The sequence below is a fragment of the Sceloporus undulatus genome, chromosome 7 (genome assembly GCF_019175285.1).
Source record: "Sceloporus undulatus isolate JIND9_A2432 ecotype Alabama chromosome 7, SceUnd_v1.1, whole genome shotgun sequence".
NCBI lineage: Eukaryota > Metazoa > Chordata > Lepidosauria > Squamata > Phrynosomatidae > Sceloporus > Sceloporus undulatus.
The window spans coordinates 4954100-4976650 of record NC_056528.1 but is presented as its reverse complement, the minus strand read 5'-3'; the positions used below and the strand labels follow the sequence as shown (position 1 = coordinate 4976650).

The 22551-nt window shown below is 45.8% G+C and overlaps 1 protein-coding gene across 1 annotated transcript; it reads left to right on the top strand.

Annotated features, from left to right (window-relative positions):
* Positions 1-114: 114 nt before the first annotated feature.
* Positions 115-20564, top strand: C1QTNF12 (C1q and TNF related 12). The gene is made up of 8 exons (XM_042479812.1): positions 115-626; positions 5807-5926; positions 7270-7381; positions 9395-9576; positions 16473-16581; positions 17625-17715; positions 19869-19947; positions 20190-20564. The coding sequence occupies exons 1-8, from the start codon at positions 438-440 to the stop codon at positions 20286-20288; spliced, it is 981 nt and encodes a 326-aa protein (XP_042335746.1). The 5' UTR covers positions 115-437; the 3' UTR covers positions 20289-20564.
* Positions 20565-22551: the final 1987 nt, after the last annotated feature.

The window sequence follows — 22551 nt, the reverse complement described above, 5'->3', positions numbered from 1 at the left end:
ATGCCAGCTTCTTTACACAGTCTTTTTTCCTCTGGGATTTGAAGCTTGAGATGTGAATGTTCGATTTTTGACGGTGTTGTTTTGCTGAAGAAGTGAAATGTGATCAGGGGATCTTTTCATGTCTATCAATCCATCTGGCTTCTGATTTTCCTCTGGACAAGCTGCAGTGATGGATGGGAAGTAACTTTGCCGAGAGCGTGTTTCGTTTTTGGCTTCTTTGACCGGATTGAGCATCTGTCGCACGAAAGAGAAGGAATCAAAGTTACTTGGGATGGTCATTCGTCTGCTGCAATCGGGACTCAGTTGGCAAACAGAGGAATAAGTTTGCTCTTTTTAAAAGAGGTGGCGGACACTTGAACGGCTTTATCTCTCCGAACCTTGCTTTCCGGTCGTTGGTTTGTTTTGTCTCTGGAGGGTGTCTTCCCGCCCAGAAGAAGATGTCCAGCAAAACCAAGCTAAGATATTGGCGCTGGTTGGTTTTGGCAGCGCTGCTGGGCCAGGAGTTGTGGCATTTCCGAGTCGCGGTGGCAAAGAAGGAGCGGAAGAAACCGAAAGAGCCAAATCAATATACGGAGCCCCTCAACACGACTCTGTCCAACAGCGAAGAATTAAATGAACACTCCAAGGTAAGTGGAAGAAGAAATATCCCAACGCAGCATGCGGTGATGTATTTTGGGGCACCATTTCGTACAAACGTTGCCAATGATCAGGCTGAGTGGCATCCTTTCCTTATCTGTTCTGCAGCAAGCATGGATTCTCATTTCACAGATGAGGAAAACCGAGACGAACAATTCAATGTTATAGCTGTATTAGTCTATGGAGTCAGTATGTAGAGAGATCTTGTAGCACCTTTGAGACTACTGTATATATAAATCAACCTCATGTATAAGTCGAGGGCACGTTTTGGGGCCAAACGTATGGATTTGGCTATGACCCGTGGATAGGTCAAGGGTAAAATTGAGGGGCATATAGCAAAGGTAATAGCTGTGTAAATGTACAGCGCTATATAAAGCATAATAATGGCCCCATACAGGCAGGCCAAAATAAAGCTATTTTGGGTCACTTTGGAGGTATGCTGTTTCAATAATGCATGTGTCCTAAGAGTCTGGAAGCTGCGCCAAAGCTGTACTTTAGTCCTTGGGATGGAGCATGGCTTTGGCGCGGCTTCTGGACTCTTAGGACGCATGCATCATTGAAACAGCATACCTTCAAAGTGACCCAAAGCAGCTTTATTTTGCCCTGTCTGTATGGGGCCAAAAATAGGATTTAAAGGATGAAGCAAAGCAAAACAATGTCAAAGAACTTACAAAATACCAGCAGACATAACTCTTTGTGCTCACTCTTAAAACTGGATGGATGAGAGAGTAGAAAGTCAGTGTTTCCAGGACAGATTCTTCAGCATTGGTGCATCAAGAGGGAAGGGTTTTCCATGCTATTCTCTGATTTTGTGTTCCATGTTCGCAGGCGCCAAGCTGCATCTGCATTGCAGTAATAATGTAGTTTGACACCACTTTAGCTGCCATGGCAGAATACAATGGAATTCTGGGCTTTTTTTGTCCAGTGGGGCACACCAGACTGCTCAGACAGAGAAGACTAAAGCCTGGTAGATTTGGGTGGGAAGCGGCTTGCAGGCTTCACTGCTGTGTACCATGTGCAGCATCATTTACTACCAATAAAGCTTATCTTATAGCAGTAATGTGGCTCATTGTTCGGCCCCAAAGAACTCTTTGACAGTGGGACACACTCCCTTGGAGAGTGGTGGAGTCTCCCTCCTTGGAGGTCTTTAAGCAGAGGCTGGATGGCCATCTGTCAATGGGGATGCTTTGATTGAGAGTTCCTGCATGGCTGAATGGGGTTGGACTGGATGGCAGACGGATTCTATGATTCTAGTGGAGGCCTGGAACCAGTAGCTCACTGGGGGGCATGGGGGGTGACACCCCAGAAGAGGGGGTGACACCCAGTTGATCTCTTCCTCTCCCTGCAGGGCCTTCTTGGGGCGTTGGACCTGCTCTCTGGACAACCGTGTGGCCTCCAGGACCCCATTTGGGCTGCCATGGGGCCTCTAGAGCCCTGCCCAGGCTGCCACAGGACCTCCAGAGCCCCGTTTGGGCAGCAGCAGGACCATACGTGCCATTCACTGGCATGCACATGTGTGCGCACTCCCGTGCGGCATGCATACAACAGAAGCCCTGTCCCTGCATGCACTGCCACCAAGGAGGTACATCACTGCCTGGAACTACACCCATTGCCAGAACAGATAGTCACCTTTGAAAATGGTGGTCATGCAGCCAGCATGACTGCACCGAACGCTGTTACCTTCCCACTGAGAAGTGGCACCAATTTATCTACTTGCATTTGCATGCTTTCAAACTGCTAGGTTGGCAGAAGCTGGGACTAGGGATGGGAGCTCACCCCATCATGCGGCACTCGAACTGCCAACCTTCCGATGTGCCAATCGTCCGAACTGGTGTCTTAACTCGTAAGCCACTGCATCCCCAATATTTCTTAGCCCTGGATTATTTAGCAACACACCTTCTGCTAGGTTTTTTGGGGAGGGTACACAGCACACCCTCCGGGCCTCGAACTGCCAACCTGCCAGTCTCGCCATAAACAGAGTCAGCATCACTTGAGCCACTCTGTCACTAGTGAGCCACAAACTCCTTTTTGGAGAGGCACCGTCTGCCTCTTCGGCTACTAACCTTTCCAAGTTGCAGCCTTATTTAGCCATCCCACCACTATACATAAAATAATAATAATGCAGATCATAGTAAGATGTGGCACAAGGAACAATTTGGGGCTTGCCTGGTCCCCCGCCATGAGGAGTGAAGCCGGTAATCCCCTATACAAAGGGATAGGCATCGGTGCTTTTGTTATGGGATGGGGCTTGGTTGGAGCTATTTAGAGGTGTCCTCTGCTTAATCCGTGGCTGTCTGCACAGGCTGCTTAAGAGCAGACAATTACTCCATTGCGGTTAATTACCTAACCTAGGCCTAATTACCCTCCAAGGAGGAAGGAGAGACGATTCTCTCTTGCAGACAACAGGGCTAAAGACAGTGGTTTCTCTTTACGGCACAATTGTGTTACTTAGTCAGGGAAAGGGTTGTTTTATAACTTTGGTCTCAATTTGCCAGACATAAGACCTGAACAGACAGGCCAAAATAAAGCTGCTTTGGGTCACTTTGGAGGCATGCTGTTTAAATGGCGCATGCGTCCCAAGAGGCCGGAAGCTGCACCAAAGCCATGCTCCAGTCCTAAGTTTTATTTGCTCCAGTAGGTCATATGGGAACAAAACCACTTACTTGGATCACAACCTCCAGAATGGCTGCTGAAGGATGCTGGGGATTGTGATCCACGAAAGTAACTTTCCCAAGCTCTTGGTCTCTCAGGCTGTCCCTAAGCTGGCTGCAAGCCTCCCTCATTGGCTGCCAGAGTCTCCTGCTGCCAAGACAAACAGTACAACTTACATGCTTATTCCTTGGATTGCTCATGCATGCCGTAGTAATTAAATACTAATACCGCAAAGACAGAACGTTCAGTTGAAACGTCAATCATGTTGCTTGGCTGGGGCTGATGGGAAGAGAGGAACAGCCCCTGGCTGCCTTTCTGGCAGGGATTTGTAGTTTAAGGAAGCCGGGGTTGGCCACATGCACCAGTTGCATGCCCTCCAACGTTTCACGGATGTGAACCAAGCAACATCAGAGTGTGGTCCAGAAGGCAAACATTGTTAATGAGGAAGGACATACCAGCCATGAGAGGCATGGGGCCCAATTTTGTCTGCACTGGATTAAAACAATGTGGGGAAGCAATACATTTAATTTTATTGCTATTCTGTGCAAGATGGGAACAGAATTTCAAGACATGCGCCATAGCCCTGCAACGGCGCATGTGCAAAATGACCAGTTCCAGTGTACTAATGATTCATTTGTGGATGTGGGAGAAACGCGGTCATGACATTATATGGTAATGTTACAATAATTGGGAAATCACGTTACTGCTGCATTAGTTTCCATTACCACAATCATTGCGGCATTGGCCCCAGTGTGATAATCTCCATAGTTGGCAGCAATGGAAGTAAGAGGAGGACAATGGAAGGCCATGGGAGGAAGAGGGACAAAGTGAGACATGTTTAAAGCAGCCAAAGACATAGGTCAGTGATGGTGAACCTTTTCAAGGCCGAGTGCCCAAACTGCAACCCAAAACCCACTTATTTATTGCAAAGTGCCATATCCCTCTGGCTTTCTAATAACAAACTCTGGCAAACTCTGTGCTGGGGTGACGGCACATGTCACCTCTGGCACACGTGCCATAGGTTCGCCATCACTGCCATAGGTCAACAGAGGATTACTGTGTTTCCCTGAAAATAAAGCACTGTCTTATATTTATTTTAAAATACTAAGACGTATTTTAAGGAAATGTCTTATTTTTGGCACAGTACGGACCACCCTTTTGCACCATTCTGGCACCGGTTTCCATCCATAGTCTTAAAATGTGTGTGCCATTTAAACAGCATACCTCCAAAGTGACCCAAAGCATGTGCAATCGAAAGCTTTCATAGTTGTTTTGTGGGTTTTTGGGGCTCTGTGGATCCATGTTCTAGAAGAGTTTCTTCCTGACGTTTCACCAGCATCTGTGGCTGGCATCTTCAGAGAATGCTGGCATGGAAGTGAGTGGGGTCTCTGAAGATGCCACAGATGCTGGCAAAACATCAGGAAGAAACTCTTCTAGAACATGGCCACATCACCCAAAAAACCCACAAAAACTATGACCTGTCTGTTTGGGCCTTAAGTTTTTAAAGACCTAAAAAACCCCAAAGGAAGGGCTCTGAGGTTTAGGAGACCATCCAGTCATTCTGGTTTGACTGTTTCTGATTTCCTGCGTAAACCTCCTTGCCCGCACCCAAATCTGAGCGGGATCCAACTTTCCCACCCCTTCCACCGCTTAGATAAACCCCAACAGGAATCAATACACATTCCTGTTTTCAGATTGTTTGATGCATGCTTTCCAGTATTTCATGAACAAGCCCAGATTTCCAGGAGGTGACTCATAAAAACGTTGGAGCTGTGACAGGTCCTTCATCGGAGGGGTTTACCACTCCGGGGCTTGTCTCGTCTGCCCCGTCGGATGATAGAAGTTTGGCAAGCGATGGGTGCGGACGGATGGGAACCCTGATAATTCAAACTTATCATCTTTTGACAAGCTGTCAGTGGTGATGGAGAGCAGGCTCAGGAACCATATTCATTTTGACTGTAGCGATCCCTGTAAAGCAGGGCTTTGGGGCCTGTCCCATGAGCATTACCGAAATCTAGTTGCCACTACTGAATACCCCAAAGCTGGTGCTGTTGAAATGGGGCAGAAACTGTGGCAACTCTATAGTGTGAGAATTTCCTAGAGCACTGGTGGCGAACCTATGGCACGCGTGCCAGAGGTGGCACTCAGATCCCTCTCTGTGGGCACACACTCTGAACATTATCAGACCAGGGAAATTGGAAGCATAATCCAATGGCAATCCGAATACAATCCAAACTGATTTGGGGATTTTGGTAGTCGCGGTGCAAGGAAGGAGTGAAGGAGGAAACCAGAGTCTTGGGCGGGTGGCTGCGATGGTTATTGCATTTCAGTGGGCATACCCTCCAACATTTCAGGACATACATGGCCGAGAAACATCAGGATCCTTTCTGGGCTCTTTGAGAATTCGGTGCTACTAGACGGAAGGAGAGTCAGGAAATGTTGCAATGCTGGAAAGATCATAAATGAATTGGCTGTGGAGTCGTGGTGCTCTCAATGCTTCTTCTTCTTCTTTCTTTAGATGCTAGAGTCCACAGACCCTCGCATCACAGACCCGCGCCGGACGTGGATCTCATTTGTACAGCGCCCGGGGGATGGCAGCGCCTCCAAAAAGAAATGCAGAGGGAAAGATAAGAAATTAGTAGGTCGTTTCTGGAAGCTTTCACAGCCTAATAATAATAATAATAATAATAATAATAATAATAATACAGTAATAATAATAATAGATATAACCCACCCTGCAGACTCAGGTCCTCTGGGAGGAATGTATTGCAGCCTATGAAAACTAGGCTGCTTGCAACCATCCAGAGGACCTTTTCAGATTATGGAACGGCCTGTCGGAGGAGATCCGTCACATTACCATCTTAAACAGCATTTAAAAAGCTGTTAAGATAATAATAATAATAATAATAATAATAATAATAATAATAATAATAATAATAATAATAAATTTTATTTGTATCTCCTGCTTCTCCCAAGGATTGAAGTGGGGTTGCATCATTTAAAAGTACAGTGCGGTACAAATATGAAGACGTATCTCTTCCAGTAGGCCTTTCTGGAATAGGTAACCGGCCACCAAAATTGGAACCCGTCGCCCCTCCGAATTAGCCATAGCCCTTGTTAGAACTATGTATCTTGTTTATTTTAAGGTATTAAAGTACTGTATTAAATTGTGAATTGTTTAATTGTTATTTTAGAAGGGGCAGGGTTCTGGGGTATGGGACTCTACTGTTTAAACTTGTAAGTCTTTGATGATGATGATGATGATGATGATGATGATGATGATGACGACGATGCAGCAAACTATAGTTCCTAGAATTCCATAGCATTGAGCCCTTGGCAGTTAAAGTGGTGTCAAACTGGATTACTTCTGCAGTGTGGATGCAGCCATTGGAGTTTATCACATGGGAGGGGAAACGCCTGTCGGAGAGCTCTAGTAACACAATAAACTAGAACTGGCTTTCTGTACCCACCAATTTTTTATCCGCAGATTCAACCATCCACAGCTTGAAAATATTACCAGAAAGATAAAGTCCGAAAAGCAAACTGTCATTTTGCCATTTAATATAAAAGAGACAATTTTACTATACATTATGTATTTAATGGGACTTGAGCATCCATGGATTTTGGCATCCATAGCGTATCCGAAAACCAAACTCCAGCGGATGCCGAGGGCCCACTGTACAATTCCTTGGATTCCCTAGCAGTTAAAGGAGTCTCAAACTGGATTATTTCTGCAGTGTGTTTTGGACTTGACTTAGGTTTACATGAATCATAACATGGTCCTAATGCATAAACCGGCTTAGGATCGTGCAAAGATGAATTGCACAACAGTGCGATTCATCTTTCCATGACTGCAAGTTGGCTTATGATGGTGCAAGTGCCCAACAGGATGCCAGCTTGTAACTATTGTAACTGGAAGTATTTCCCTCTTTGTGCCTAATGGAGTTTCTCAATGCCTCCCTCTGTTTTTATTTGTTTTAGCGTGGGCTGGTAGGTCCTCCGGGTCCTCCGGGTCCTCCAGGTCCTCCAGGTGCCCCTGGGGCTGAAGTCACCCAGGAAGTCTTACTGCAAGAGTTCAAGGAGATGCTAAAAGGTAAGCGGGTTCTAGGATAACGTGCCTCCTTCAAAAGTTGGCGTCTCATTCACCCTCCGTCCATCACTTTTGAGCTCCTTAGCAGCAGAAACAGTTGTGCTTGGCTAGCTAAGGTTGCAACGTTGTTGTTGTTGTGCCTTGAAGTCATTTTTGATTTATGGCAACCCTAAGCCGAACTTCAGAGCCAACATGGCATAGTGGTTTGGCATAGACTGCAACTCTGGAAACCAGGGTTTGATTCCCAGCTCAGCCATTAAACCCACTGGGAGACTTTGGTCAAGTCACACTCTCTCAGCCTCAATGGAAGGCCATGCCAAACCTCCTCTGAACAAATCTTGCCAAGGAAACCCCATGATAGGTTTAGGGTCACCATCAGCTGGAAATATCTCGAAGGCACACAGCCACAAAACAAGGCAAATGGGGTTTTCTTGGCACGATTAGTTCAGAGTGGGGTGCCCTTGCCTTCCTCCGAGGCTGAGAGAGTGTGACAGTGGGTTTGATGGCTGAGCGTGAAAGACAGTAGTCAGCGTTACCCTGACTATATTTGCGGCCCCATCAAGTATAGGCTTGTCATATTGGCTCCATCCGTGGTGCAGAAATAACCTGGTTTGATGCCGCTTTAACTGCCCCGGCTCAATGCTGTGCAATCCCCAGAAGATTTCCTAACTGGGTTTTGCCCAGATTTAAAACCTCTTCACTGTCGGAGCTGTTCGACAGCAATGAAGTATGGACTCTCCATCTTTGGAGGCCTTTAAACAGAGGTTAGATGGCCATCTTTTAGGAGGGCTTTAGTTGTGTATTCCTATGTGGCAGAATGGGTTTGGACTTGGATGCCCCTCGAAATGCCTTCCCAACTCTATCATTCCAACTCAGTCCCAAGTACTGCACTTGGACTAAAGCTTTTTGGTTAAGAGTTAACCCATTGAACCAGCTTCTGAACAGCGCACCAACGGTTGTGTAAATCTCCTTGATTCAGTGGGTCAACTCTAGTAGGGATTGACAATACAGTTCCAGCTCCAAATGATGAGCAAGTGCATGGTTCAGCCTCCGAATATTCAGTGGTCTCATGATGTCAAAACTAGTTAGATGCTCATGATTTTTATCTATTTATGGTGATGAATGGGTCGATGCCATTTCCTCTCTCAATTGGAGCTGCAGTTTTTTGCAATGACCTAAGTCCATTTGGGATGTAGCTTCTTAGCCGGCCAAAAGAAAGTTAATCCTTCCCAGCAAACAAAGGCTAAAAAGGGCCGGGAAGACGATCCAATATAAGACCGCAATAAATCCTCGTATAGACCATCCGCTGGACAACTGACTCTTTGAGCCGCCACCAAATCCTTCCTGAATGTAAACATTTTCCTAAGTTTAAAGCAGGTGATGTTATTTTTCCAATGACAAGTCGGCATTTAATCTCATACCAAATGCAATTGGAATCCGCTGCTAGAAAGGGCATCCAGACATTTTGGGGCAACGATTTCCACCTTTCATAGTCTATCTTCCCGAGTTTTTTGCGTTTGCCCCACTTTTTTCCACCCGGAATCGGTCAAATGAGGATCAGAAGCGGTTTCAAATGGGAACGAGGGATCATACGCTCCGAATCACACTTCGGAGTAAGTTGTAGTGGTAATGACCTCAGATCTGTGAGTAAGGTTAGGAACATGTACCAGTCAGTGGTGCCAGGTTTTGGAGGAAGAAGACATCATAGGAGGGTATGAGGGATATATTTGCTGATCATGAAACAGTGGTCATTAAACCATAATGGAAAATGACCAAGCAAGAACAATTGATGTCAAACCTTTTCTTCAACCAAAAATCCATTAGTGATATCTTTATTGGCCAACCGAAATGCACAATATACTTGTCAGCCTCTGGCCTTCCCTTTCACAGTTTGACTGCGTCTGGAAGGGGCCACACATTCCCCATCCCTGCTATAGCTGCCATTACTTTGACAATGTACCTTTCCAAGCAATGTGACATTGACCATGAGCTGGTTTCCTCTCAATTAATCCCCAGAAGCCACCGAACGGCGGTCGTCTCCAGATCTCCCAGTTCATCCCAGTGAGGTGCCCCCATTGCTCTTTTCCCTGGAGGACCTCTCTCCTTACAAGCGAGTGGAAGAGGCCTTCCATTGTAAACTGAAGGGACAGATAGTGGTGGACAAGAAGACCTTGGTGGAACTCCAGAACTTCCAGATGGTGAGAAGAACATTAAGCCTCCGTTAATACTATGTGTGTGTCTATGTGTGTATGAGAGAGAAATGAATGGAAGGGAGGTTGCTTTGAGAAACCAGTGGCCCTTTCACATTGCAGTTGTTGTTGTGTGTCTTCACGTCATTTACTACTCATTGCAACCCTAAAGCGGACCTATCATGGGGTTCTCTTGGTGAGATTTGTTCAGAGGAGGTTTGCTATTGCCTCCTGTTGAGGCTGAGAAAGAAACCAAGAGGGTTTCATGACCAAGATAGGAGTCGAACCCAGGTCTGCAGATTCCTAGCCCAACACACAAACCCACTATGCCACACCGGCTCACATTGCACATTGCACAGTTTCACATTGGAGTTTATCACGCGAAGGAGATTGGGAGTTTATCCCGTGAACATCCCGGAAAAATAGCATAATTACGCATAATGATTTCACATGACGTCACGCAAAACCCGTCATCAAAATGGTCGCAAAGAAGCATTAATGCGTATCTTTTTACTTTGGGGATTTCAGCGACAATCCATTTCCGATATCACTTTAATTGCATGTGATAATCATTAGCACAATTACTCCCCAAACCTAACCAAATCGGCAAAAGTCAAAACCGCAAATGTGGAGGGTCAACTGTACAGTCCTCTCATTCTCATGTTTTTCAGTCTCGCGCCCCTCACTTATGCGCGGGGGATGAACGGAGGGGGAATGAATGGGATGTGTGCCCATGGTGCACACCCATGTGCCCCTGTGTGTTCATGCCTATATTCAAGCCAGTAGGGTTTGGTTATAAGCGAAATTCCATTTTTCAAGGGGGGTCTTGAATGGATCCCCGATGAAAAAGGAGGGGTGAGTCTGACACCTGGCACAGTGCTTGGAGGGATGGGCATTTGCAGTTGGCTCTGCCAGGGTCTTGGGGACTTGGCAGTTGCCCAAGAATGTCACTTGCCAGCACCAGCCCTAGGTAAAAGGATGTTCCTGCGAAACATCAGATAACATGGCCTTAGGTGCCTAGGGTTTCCCAGAATACGTTGCCTATGCGCACATATACTGGGGAGGGGGCAGGTGAATGCTGTTGTCCCTTTATGCCTAAGCAGCGGCCAAATTTTGGGAAGAATATTTCTGGTGCCACCCTAATTGGTCCTGAGAAGGAGACTCAAGACATCTTAATAGCCATGACACTTGGCAGATGACACTTAAATGACACTTGGCGGATTCCTGTGCCTCCCCATGCCAACAAGTGCATTCATGCCAACTTTTTTGGGCCCGAGTGGGCATGGTTTGGAGCATTAATGTGCCTGGGGCAGAGCTGCTGGCATTGTCAAGATGATGACATTGTGCTGTCTCTGGGTGACGAAAGGAAAACTAGACCCTGGCTGCAGCGGTGTTTCAACATCTCTCAGCTTTTTGGGTGCATTCGCAGACATCTCTTCTTACAGGACTGAATCGCTGGGAAACCCATTCATTGTATTATTTGCAACCCTTGGAAACACCATGTTTTTGTATCTGGCAGAGCAAAAAACTAATGTTCCACAGTTCTGATTCATTGTTATGCCAATACATTACAACCTGAGTCTTGTTGTTTGTCCTAAGAGTTTATCACACAAAGTAAATCCCATGAATATCCCGGGGGGAAAATCACGCAATTACGCAAAACGATTTCACACAACGTTGCACAAAACCCGCCATTAAAGTGGTCACAAAGAAACATTAATGTGCATCTTTTTGCTTTTGGGATTTCAGCATTTCTGATATCACCTTTATTTGCACAATTGCATGTGATAATCATTCATGCAATAACTCGCCATTTTCACTTTATTTGTGGGATGCTTTAAATGTGCTTTAATCTCTCTTTAATTTAGCCCCAGTGTGATAAACTCTCTAGAGTTAGTACAATGAGAGAAAGGAGTCTTGCACTTCCCAAGAGGCTCAGGCAAAAGCAAACCTCTGCTGCCTTTCCTCACTTGTCTATCCTTATTCATTAGTAACTTTTGCCATCTGATGTCGCTTGGCCACATGCATCCTGTTTCCATCTGTGAAATGTTGGAGGGTATGGTACAGCAGTGGTCTTGAACGTTTGGTCCTCTAGATTTGTGGACTTCACCTCCAAGACAAGATGGCCAAGTGGCAAAGTCCATGAACTCGTGGTCCTCTAGATTTATGGACTTCACCTCCAAGACAAGATGGCCAAGTGGTGAAGACCAGGAACCTTTGGTCCTCTAGATTTATGGACTTCACCTCTAAGACAACATGGTCAAGTGGTGAAATCCATGAACTTTTAGTCCTCTACATTTGTGGACTTCACCTCTAAGACAGCATGGTCAAGTGGTGAAGTCCATAAATCTTGAGGACCAAAGGTTCAAGACCACTACTGTACCATACCCTCCAACATTTCACAAATGAAAATCAGGATACATGTGGTCAAGTAAGTGTTTAAGGATTCTAGTAACGTAAGTAAGGTTGAGACATACTTTTCTAAGGGGTCTGTCAGAGAGCTCTCGCTGGTGAGGAGTGTAACCTATTAGCTCACCAGGACAAATGCCTCATTTCTTGTTGCTTGAGCTCCGTGTTGATTCTTTCTGTCATCTGGGAGTATGAAGGAGTGGGGGAGAAAGAGCGAGAGAGTGGGAGAGGAAGGATGAGAGCGTGGGACATGAAGGAACAGGAATGTTTTATCAAGTGGCAATTTACTGGTGCCGGGAAATTGTCTTCCATTGCAAGTCAGCGGTTTCAGGGGAATTAAGTCTCTGTTTCTGTTTAGTTTAATTGCTTTTAATGAAACCGGGAAGAAATTGAGCTGTCAAAGGCAGCTTCAGCTCAAACTGGGAGCATATCTGGGAGGGGAGTAGGAAGCCCCCGAAGAGCTCACCCTGGGTACTGACTGAGAGAGACATTTGGAAATGCAGAGATGCCTATGGCTAGATTTTGTGTCCCTTCTTTGCTCTTTCAAGTGGCACAGTCCAAGAACAGCAACAGTCATGTAATTCTGCTGCTAAGGTTGTTGTTGTTAGCTGCCGTTGAGTCAGTTCCGACTCATGGTGACCCTATGGATGAGACTTCTCCAAGAATCCCTCTCCTCCACTGCAGTCTTGGCCAGATCCTGCAAGCCCTTGTTCATAACCCCCTTCATTGAGTCTATCCATCTGGCTTGTGGTCTTCCTCTCTTTCTTCTACCTTCTACCTTTCCTAGGATTATTGTTTTTCCTAGTGATCCATTCCTTCTCATGATGGGGCCAAAGTACAACAGTCTCAACTTGATTTTGCTTCCAAAGAGAGCCCTGGTCTTATCCGTTCAAGAACCCATTTGTTTGTCTCCTTGGCTATCCATGGCATCCTAAGTACTCTTCTCCAACACTACATTTCAAATGAGTTGGTTTTCTTTCTGTCTGCTTCCTTCACTATCCAGCTCTCACTTCTGTATATAGTAACTGGGAATACAATGACCAGAATGATTTTGAATTTAGTGCTCAGTTGTACGTCTTTGCTATTCTGTATCTTTTCCAGTTCTTTCATAGCTGCCTTTGTCATTCCTAGTTTGGACACTTTTTTTTGTCTTACTCTAGTTCCATTAAGCAGTTTTCTTTTTAATTTGGGAGGCAGGGATGAAACACTGAAATGGATAAAGAACTTGTAAGCCTTGGCCATTAATCGAAATGGAGACTGGAGTCTAGAAATGAGATGAAGACTAGGAAGGGAAGCTGTGAAGGATCTAGGCAAGGCCCTGGAGGATAAAGATATATCATCAGATACCAAAGTGAGGATAATCAATGCAACAGTATTTCAGGTTGCACCTTTGAAATGTGGTGCCGAAGACGAGTTCTACAGAGATCATGGACTGCCAAGACGCATCCATGAGTGCGAGAGAATATCAAGTCTAAAAACTCACTTGAAGCAAAAAAGACTAAACTGAGACTATCATCCTGTGGATATATCAAGAAATGACATGAGATGACCAGACAATAATGTTCAGGAAGGTGGACGGCAATGGGAAAAGAGTATTATAAGTAGGTATTCTCGACCGAGGGAGCCACAGCTCTGGGTTTGCAAGAACCATGTCGGGTCCCTTGGATGTCTCTTATCCATAAATCAAAGCCAATGTGACAGGTCACAACAACAACAACAGGACGGTTGACACTCCTGTGCTAAAATGTAGTCTGACACCACCTTAACTCATTGCTTGACTCAATGCTATGGAATTATGAGAACTGTAGCTTTGTGAGACCTTCAGCCTCCTCTATCAGAGAGCTGTGCTCCCACAACGAACTACAGAACCCACAATTCCATAGCATTGAGCCATGCAGTTAAAGTGATGTCAGACTGGACTATTTCTGTAGTTCGGATGCCGCCAAGGTTTGCCATTGCTTTGCTCTGGAGCTGAGAAGGACGGGACTTGTCCCAGGTTACCCAGTGGCTTCCATAGCTGAGTGTGTATTGTTGCTGCTGTTGTTGTTGTTGTTGTTTATTTATCCTCCCATTTACAGGGACTCAAGGTGGCTAATAAAATTTAAAATCCAGATTATTCAAACTGTAGCAACCAGCAGTTGTAGTCCAACGCTCAAACCACTACAACACACTACTCAGGAGATGATAGTCCGATCCCAATCCAGAGGAGCGTTGCATGATTCCATCAAGCCCCCAAACCGATGTGACACCATTAGTGCCTGCAATTAATGGACTTTTAAATACTTTTGGCACATTAGAGCTATTTTCTCCCTTCTCGCTCTCCCATAGCTTGAGCCAAACCCACGCTGCATGAGCCAACGATAACAATAAATATGCTGCTGCGGCGTTTATTTTAACCCCAGCCTGATAATCTCCCCTGTAAGCTGTAGGGCTGGAGATGTCTCCTGTGCATGGGAGCTGCTAAACCAGGGGCTTTGGGGCTGCCCAGTTCCTCCTCTGAAATTTAGAAATGATGGTAAAGAAAAACAGAGGCCACCCAGCCCTCCCTCCGCAGAAGAAAGCAATTGGGTTAGGCCAAGGGATGCGAGAAACCACCCTGAGAAATTTGGCCGGTGCTCCAGGAGCTCCTTTCGGCTCCTTCCGAAATCCCCGAAACATTTTGGAAACCTCAAAAGCTGCTTCATATCAGGTCAGACCATTAGCACGGAGTCTTCTTCCTTGGAGGTCTTGAAACAGAGGCTGGATGCCCATCTGTCAATGGGGATGCTTGGATGGAGAGTTCCTGCATGGCAGAACGGGGTTGGACTGGATGGCCCTTTTGGGGGTCTCTTCCAACTCTACGATTCTATGATTCTGTTGTGATGTTTCTGCCAGCTTTTTGACTTCCTTGGCCATAAAGATGCTCTCATTCCTCCCACGTGAAGAGCTTTCGCTGGGCATTACCAGAACGTGTCACATTGGAGATGAGTGAGCTCTGACAGCACGGCTGACATTATTAAGTTCCATATTAGTGTTTGTGTGAGTGGATATATGAGCACAAAGTTGGTGTCCCACCCTTGTTAAGTTTATGTACATCTTAGGCAGTTCTATTGCTATTTTAAATTAGGAGACTATATATGGAAGCGAGGACAGATCTGCCACCCAAGATCTGTGAGAGAGAGAAGCATCGTCTTCCAAGAATATAACCAAACGGTTGCTCTGTTCTGGAAAGTCTGAAGGATAAGACCAGAGATCTCTAGCAATAGGTGACTCATGTATCAACGCTCCTCCAAATCTTTGGCTGCTCAGTTTGCAAAGCATTTTGGTGGCACCCTGGTATAAGGACTGGAACCACTGGCATTGCATGGCTTTTCATGGGTCACTAAAACGCTCAGTGGATGGATGAGAGAATAGAGAATAGAGAAGAGTTAGTGCTTCCAAAACAGATTAAGTTCTTGCCTTTCATCAGAGGCTGGTTCCTATTTTGGGGTAAGAGTTGGCATATGGTACCTACATTGACCCATGGATAAGTCGACTCAGGAGTATATACAGTCCAACAGTATCTGGAAGGCTATATGGAGTTCATCACACTGAGGCTCATTTTGGCATTAAAGAGAGATTAAAGCGCATTTAAAGCATCCTGCAAATAAAGTGCAAGTGGGGAGTCATTGCACAAATGATTATCACACGCAATTGCGAAAATAAAGTGATATCAGAAATGTATTGTCGCCGAAATCGTGAAAGTTAAAAGGTGCGTGTTAATGCTTCTTTGGGATCACTTTAAGGGCTGGTTTGGTGCGACGTCATGTGAAATCATTGTGCATAATTACATGATTTGTTTGGAATGCTCACAGTCTCCTTCATGTGATAAACTACAATGTGCCTTCAAGTCATTTGTTGACTTATGGCAACCCCATGGATTTTGTAGGATTTTCTTAAGCAAGGAATACTCAGAGGTGGTTTTGCCAGTTCCTTCGGCTGAAATGTAGCCTCCAGGACCTGACATTCGTTGGCGGTGCCCCTTCCAAGTTCTAATCAGGGCTGACCCTGCTTAGCTTACAACATCGGATGGGATCAGGTGCCTTTAGGGTATTTAGACCACTTGTCTGGAAGTCCATAAAGGAGGTCTGGATGGCAATGACCGTTTCCCATTGCTGTCCTCCAAGCTACTGGCAGAAAGAACTGTTGGGAAATCATATACTGTATACAGTCCTTATCCATTCATTTTTTTAACCCATGGATTCAAGCATCTATAGCTTGAAAATATTCAATCAAAACATAAATTTCAAATAGCAAACCTTATAGCATTTTACTAGGCCACTGTCTTTAATGGGGACTGGAGCATCCATGGATTTGGTTATCCATTGGGGCTCCTGGAACCAAACCCCAGCAAATGTCATATAACAGAACGGACCCAAAACAAAGGTGCTTGAGGTGCGGGATGATGATCATAGAAAGGAGAGAAAGGAAGAACGTTTGGCCTTTTTAAAATTCAAAATGCGCTTTTCCCTCCACAGCCTTTGGCCAAAGGAGCTTTCCTCCGAGGATCTGGGCTAAACCTAACTACTGGGCGATTCACAGCATCCGTATCTGGCATTTATCAGTTCTCAGCGAACGTTCATATTGGTGAGTAGTCGCTTGTCTTTGCTCCTCTTCACTCTTCCTTCAGCATCCAGCCTGGTCTGGAAAATAGGCCTGGAATGGGCAGGTTGTGGCTGGTGATTTTATAGATTGGCAAAAATAACAACACCAATGGCTTTCCCTTTGCCCTATGCTGTAATATGGCTGAAATGAAGCAACCTTCCAGAGGCCAGAGGTTTGTTGGTGCAGGTGAAGGAATGTGAGCTGACACTCAAAACAAGTCCCAGAATTCTTGGTTTGCTAAGAATCAGATTGGATCCCGGTGCGAATTGGTGTGGTTCATATGTAGCCCTTTCAGGGGTCCAATGCAGCCCTTGGAACCCACATCCCAAACCATCCAAAGGGCCCAGCATCCCCTTCCAAAAAGTTGGTCAAAGCACACAACCTCTCCTATTTTAAATACCTAGGCCTGTTACAGACTGCCAAAATAAAGCTGCTTTGGGTCTCTTTGGAGGTATGCTCTTTAAATGATGCATGGGTCCTAAGAGTCCGGAGGTTGCACCAAAGCCACACTCCATTCCTAAGCACTGGAGCGTAGCTTTGGTGCAGCTTCTGGAGTCTTCAGATGCATGCATCATTTAAACAGCATACAGTACCTCCAAAGAGACCTTGGGCAGTCTGTAACAGGCCCTAGATTGCAATAATGACCAGTTTTCAGGACTTTGGATAGATCCCAGCAGCTCACTTGCAGCCAGCCAAGTCTGCCCTTCTGCAGAGGCCTTGGCTCTGCTCCGAGGCCACAACAAACTACAACTCCCAGAATTCCATAGCATTGAGCCAGGGTGGCTAAAGCAGTGTCACATTGGATTATTTCTGCCGTGCGGATGCAGCCTCAGAGTATTGTTTAAACGTGCACCTGAAACATTTAACAAATCAAAGATGTAGCCGAGTTAGTCTGCAGAATCAGACTACATATTAGAATCAGACTACTAGAATCATTTAAAAAACCAATTCTTTCCAGAAATTGCACCAGTGTCCCGCTTTCTGTTTTCTTTCTTCTCAAGTTTTGTTCCTTATTCCTCTCCAAGATCACAGCGAGCTGAAGAGCAAACTGCAGCTTCGAGCGAGGGACAATGTCCGGGTGTTGATCTGCATTGAATCCCTTTGCCATCGATACACGTGAGTGACCTCTTTTTCATGGGGCTTTTCGGGTGGGAGGCAAGAGTGCTTTTGGTTCAGGGTTCCACCCTTTCCGCTTTATTTTTCCTCTGCCATCTGTACAGTGATGGCAAACCTATGGCACGTGTGCCAGAGGTGGCACTCAGAGCCATCTCTGTGGGCACATGTGCCGTCGCCCCAGCACAGAGTTTGCCAGAATTTGTTACTGGAAAGCCAGAGGGACACATGGCACTTTGCAATAAATAAGTGGGTTTTGGGTTGCAATTTGGGCACTCAGCCTCGAAAAGGTTCACCATCACTGAGCTAGGAGTTTGCTTACCCAGAAAATGAGATGGAACTCTCCATACCTGGGCAAAGCAACTATGGAAAGCTTGGGGTCTGCATTAGCCTCCCTTGGAGGGCTGCATGGGGTCCATCCGCTTGGATAGCTCCTGTAAAGTTCGGTCTAAAAGCCAGGGTGGAATCACCCCACAGAGACAGACATTGCCAGCTTCCACTGCCCCACATGGCATTGGCATATAAACTGTAAAGGGTCCTCCAGCAGAGGGCAGTGGCATTCATCCACTCTTTCCCCAAATGCCCTCTCCGTTTCCCTAGCGTAAGTATTTCCATTTTGGATCTCCTCCCGGTTGATTGTTCTGCGTCCTTCGCACCTGGCACTTGGGAGAAATAACTCTGCCGAAACAAAGGGAGAACAATTTAACCTGACGGATCTATTGGCAGCCCTTGAAATCCCATGGCTCTCATAAAGTGGAGTTGCGTGCAAGCTTTGGGAACGCAGCCGTGCCCTTTGGCCTCTCCCTCGTGCCTCCGATGGATCCGATCTCGCCATTAAAAGTTCTCATTTAAACAGTTTATTGGGGAACGGAGCAAAATATGCGGAGCCTTGGAGGAGAAATTCCAGGTCCTGTTCAAAGCATTTTATTGGCTGGAGAAGAAGCTTTGGGTACAATAATGTTTCTATTTGGAGCTAAGGGGGTACCAGATGGCAGAACCCCACTAACTCACTGGCTTGGCAAGGACCTTTGCTATTGCTGGTATGGGATTGTGGTGGTGTTGATCTCATGTGCAATGGCATGATCATCTTTTCAGTACACAATATGGACCTACAATACTGCCTTCTTCTACCACAGGTCAGGCAACTGTGGCTATTTTGACTAGGGCAAATGAGAGTTGCAATCCATCAACCTGTAGTGAGCCCTAGTTGCGCTTTACTATTCTATCATGTCATATCATTGATCCACCTAGACTAGTTGCCACACTATTATGCTGCTTTAATGCCCATCTATGGAACCCCAGGATTGGTACATTGGTGAGGCTTGAATGGTGGCACGCCCCTGCAGGCACCTATGGGCATGTGCCAAGGGGCGCGCCCCATTTTATGTCCCTCCGTTTGCCCCTTGAACATAATCGAGGGATGCAGATTGGAAGTCTGCACAAACAGAGGGATGACTGTATACAACTCATAATGGATTGTACCAATAGAGTATGTAAATATTGCAACTGATAAGACTGTAAGTGAGAAATGGACTCTACTGTTATGCGGTCAAGTGCTGTAAACCATAAACAAAACTAAGTTGTTTGGGGATGCAACTCCCATAAACCCCAACCATCATAGCCCAAAGGTCAGGGATTATGGGAATTATAGTCCCATAAGAGTGCCACCTTGTTGCTTGTGCTAACTCCTCCATAGCGGATGGGGTTCGAGCCCCTCTCCAGGCCAGGCTGGGTTTGCTATGGACCCTCCCTAAATGACCTGGCATTATACTTATAAGGGTCTTCGCTTTTAAGACTGTTGCAGTGATAATGGAGGAAGGAAAGCCAATTGCCTTCCCTTTGCAAATAGGAAACATTAATAATGCCTGCCAATGCTGAGCCCCCGCCTCAGCTTTGAAACAGTTCTAGGGCCTCTTCCTCTTCTTTCATTTAATTTATATCCCTCCTTTCTTCCAACATGAGATGCAAAGCGGTCCACAACTGTACTATGGCAGTTATATGAGTGCCCCTCTTCCCCTATGAAACGATGCAATGGCACATGCACGATTTGAACCCGAGGCCTCCTGATCCAGAGCATAACTCATTGTGTGCCGTGAGCATCATTAATGATGGCTCTGGCCAACCAATGTTCACTTCCACATCATTTATCTCTCTAGGTCTTTGGAAGTCATTGCTGGCCTGGAAAGCAACAGCAAGATCTTCACTGTGAACGTCCATGGATTGCTGCAGCTGCAGGTAATGTAGCAGGTAGCCTAGAGCAATATAGTCTTGGGATTACAGCCAGAGTGAGTGGTGGCTTCCATGTTGGAGGGGAATAATTGTCGCCATGTATTACCTGCCTTGAGAAAGACTTCCAAAACCACACCACTTCCAAATCCTACTTCAAGTTGAGGACTTATTCTGGGCAAACGAGGCCCTTGATTCCCTTCCTTTCATTCCACTCCAAGTTGCATTTCTGTTTGCTCTCTCTAATCCAGGCTGGACAGTACACCTCGATCTTTGTCGACAACAGTGCCGGTGCACCCATCACCATTCAGAACGGCTCTGATTTCATGGGGATGCTGGTGGGGGTCTGATCCCAGGCAGCCCACGGCGTGGGGCGGCCAAGCGGAGAAAGAAATTCACCCCAAGACTCTGTCCGAACTTTGTCTCCACGTCTGAACGTTGACGCCTCCTGTTCCTGGACGATTGCTTCCTCTTTGCCACTTGTATCCTGCACCTGAATGAAGCAAATCTACGTTTCCTTCTTCTAAAAGGTGTAAGAATAGAAGAAAAGAGAATATTGAGAGAGAAGAGATTTGGAGCAGATGCAAAACCCAGACCAGATTCTTCCTCCCTGCCGGATCCATTCTTGATCAGCCATCTGAGTGCCTAAAACAGTTTGGATTGGTTTAAATCAAACTTCGGTGGTAAAGCTTATCACATCTTATCAAGTCCAGTCTCGGCCTTTGAATGTTTTGACTATGGTGGACCTTAGAAGAACAAAGGTAGCATACTTGTAGAGCTCTATATTTTGGGTACAGATGGTCTCAGGTTCAGTCTCTGGCATGAAACTCCAACTGCATTCTGGGTCAACCATAGTTCCGAATGACTCTTCAAAACTAGCCACAGGTAGAGAGCATTATTGAAATCCGGTCTAGATGTACCATATTAATAAAACACATTTCCCCATGGCACCATCAGAAACAAATAGTATGATCTCAGCAAAGCCTTACCTCCTTCCCTTCTTGATCTTCCCTGGCCAATGGTGGGTTATTCCTCTAGTGTTAAGGTCTTGTCTGGTTCCATCTGTAAATCCTGACCCTATTGATCAATAGGTTAACATAGAGGTGGGAACACACCCAAAGGTCGGAGGGTCATTTTTGGCACCTTCCAACCCTTTGGACCACCTTCCTCTGGGACTGGTCCAAACAGAGTCTCTGTCTACCAGTGTAGTCATATGGTTGCCATAGTTGATATTGATCTAGATGGCCTTTGTGCATGTGCATTGATACATGCTTCCTATGATTTCACCACCATGATGCTACGTGCTTCCTGTGTTTTAAACCAGTATGTGTTTTTAATGACCAACAATTAGGCCCCATACAGACAGGCCAAAATAAAGCTGCTTCGGGTCACTTTGGGGGTATGCTGTTTAAATGATGCGTGCGTCCCTAAGAGTCCGGAAGCCACACCAAAGCCATGCTCCAGTCTTAAGGACTAGAGCGCAGCCTTGGCGCAGCTTCTGGACTCTTAGGACGCATGCATCATTTAGACAGCATAGCTCCAAAGTGTCCTGAAGCAGCTTTATTTTGGCCTGTCCGTATGGGGCCTAAATCTCAGGATGCAAAAAACGTTTCATTGCACAATTAGACATTTTGAGCTAGTATCTGGCTTAATCTCCCTCTAATATCAATTTCCTCCCAACCTTCCTGGAGTTTTGTGTACAAAATGGCTTCTGGGTTTGCCAGGTTTCTAATTTAACTCCCTTGAACTCGTTGCAGTTAGTAGATTTGGGATTAGTCTATTCTTGGCTTTGGAGTTATTGCCTGTTCCCCCGTAACCTGCTGGGAACTTCTCAGAAGAGACATGGGATGTAAGCGTAATATATTTTTTCAAAGCCAAACTCTTGTTTGACAAATGAATCGGGGCTATAAACAGTAAATCTGGCAGGATTAATCACGACCATCTCCATAGCTAGACCCTCAAGGAGAAATGCAAGCCGTTGTGTTGATCCAGACCTACAAACCAGTTCCAGTAGTTTCCAGGTCTCTTTGTTAAACTTATGTGCCTTAATTGCTATTCAGGACCAAGTGAATCCCAAAAGATTTTGCATTATTATAGAATCATAGGATTATAGAGTTGGAAGAGACCGCAAGGGCCATCCAGTCCAACCCCATTCTGCCATGCAGGAACTCTCCATCAAAGCATCCCTGACAGATGACCATCCAGCCTCTGTTTAAAGACCTCTAAGGAAGGAGACTCCACTACACTCCAAAGAAGGAGTTTATTCCACTGTCGAACAGTCCTTACTATCAGGAGGTTCCTCCAATGTTGAGGTGGAATCTCTTTTCCTGGAGCTTGCATCCATTGCTCCATTGGGTCGTGTTCTCTGGAGCAGCAGAAAACCAGCTCGCTCCCTCCTCAATATGGCATCCCTTCAAGTATATAAACAGGGCTATCATATCACCTCTTAACCGTCTCTTCTCCAGGTTAAACCAAAGACCAAAGCAGAATAGAGTGGCACTATGACTTCCCTTGATCTAGACACTAGACTTCCATTGATGCAGCCTAAAATCGCATTGGCCTTTTTAGCTGCCGCATCGCACTGTTGATGCATGTTCAACCTGTGGTCAATTA

What these genes read in the sequence shown, in the direction of transcription:
- C1QTNF12 (XM_042479812.1), top strand. Translation starts at nt 438, where the DNA reads ATGTCCAGCAAAACCAAGCTAAGATATTGGCGCTGGTTGGTTTTGGCA. An exon ending in GAGGGAAAGATAAGAAATTA is followed by an intron (nt 5,927 to 7,269) that starts GTAGGTCGTTTC and finishes TATTTGTTTTAG; the next exon opens with CGTGGGCTGGTAGGTCCTCC. An exon ending in TCCCTTTGCCATCGATACAC is followed by an intron (nt 17,716 to 19,868) that starts GTGAGTGACCTC and finishes TTATCTCTCTAG; the next exon opens with GTCTTTGGAAGTCATTGCTG.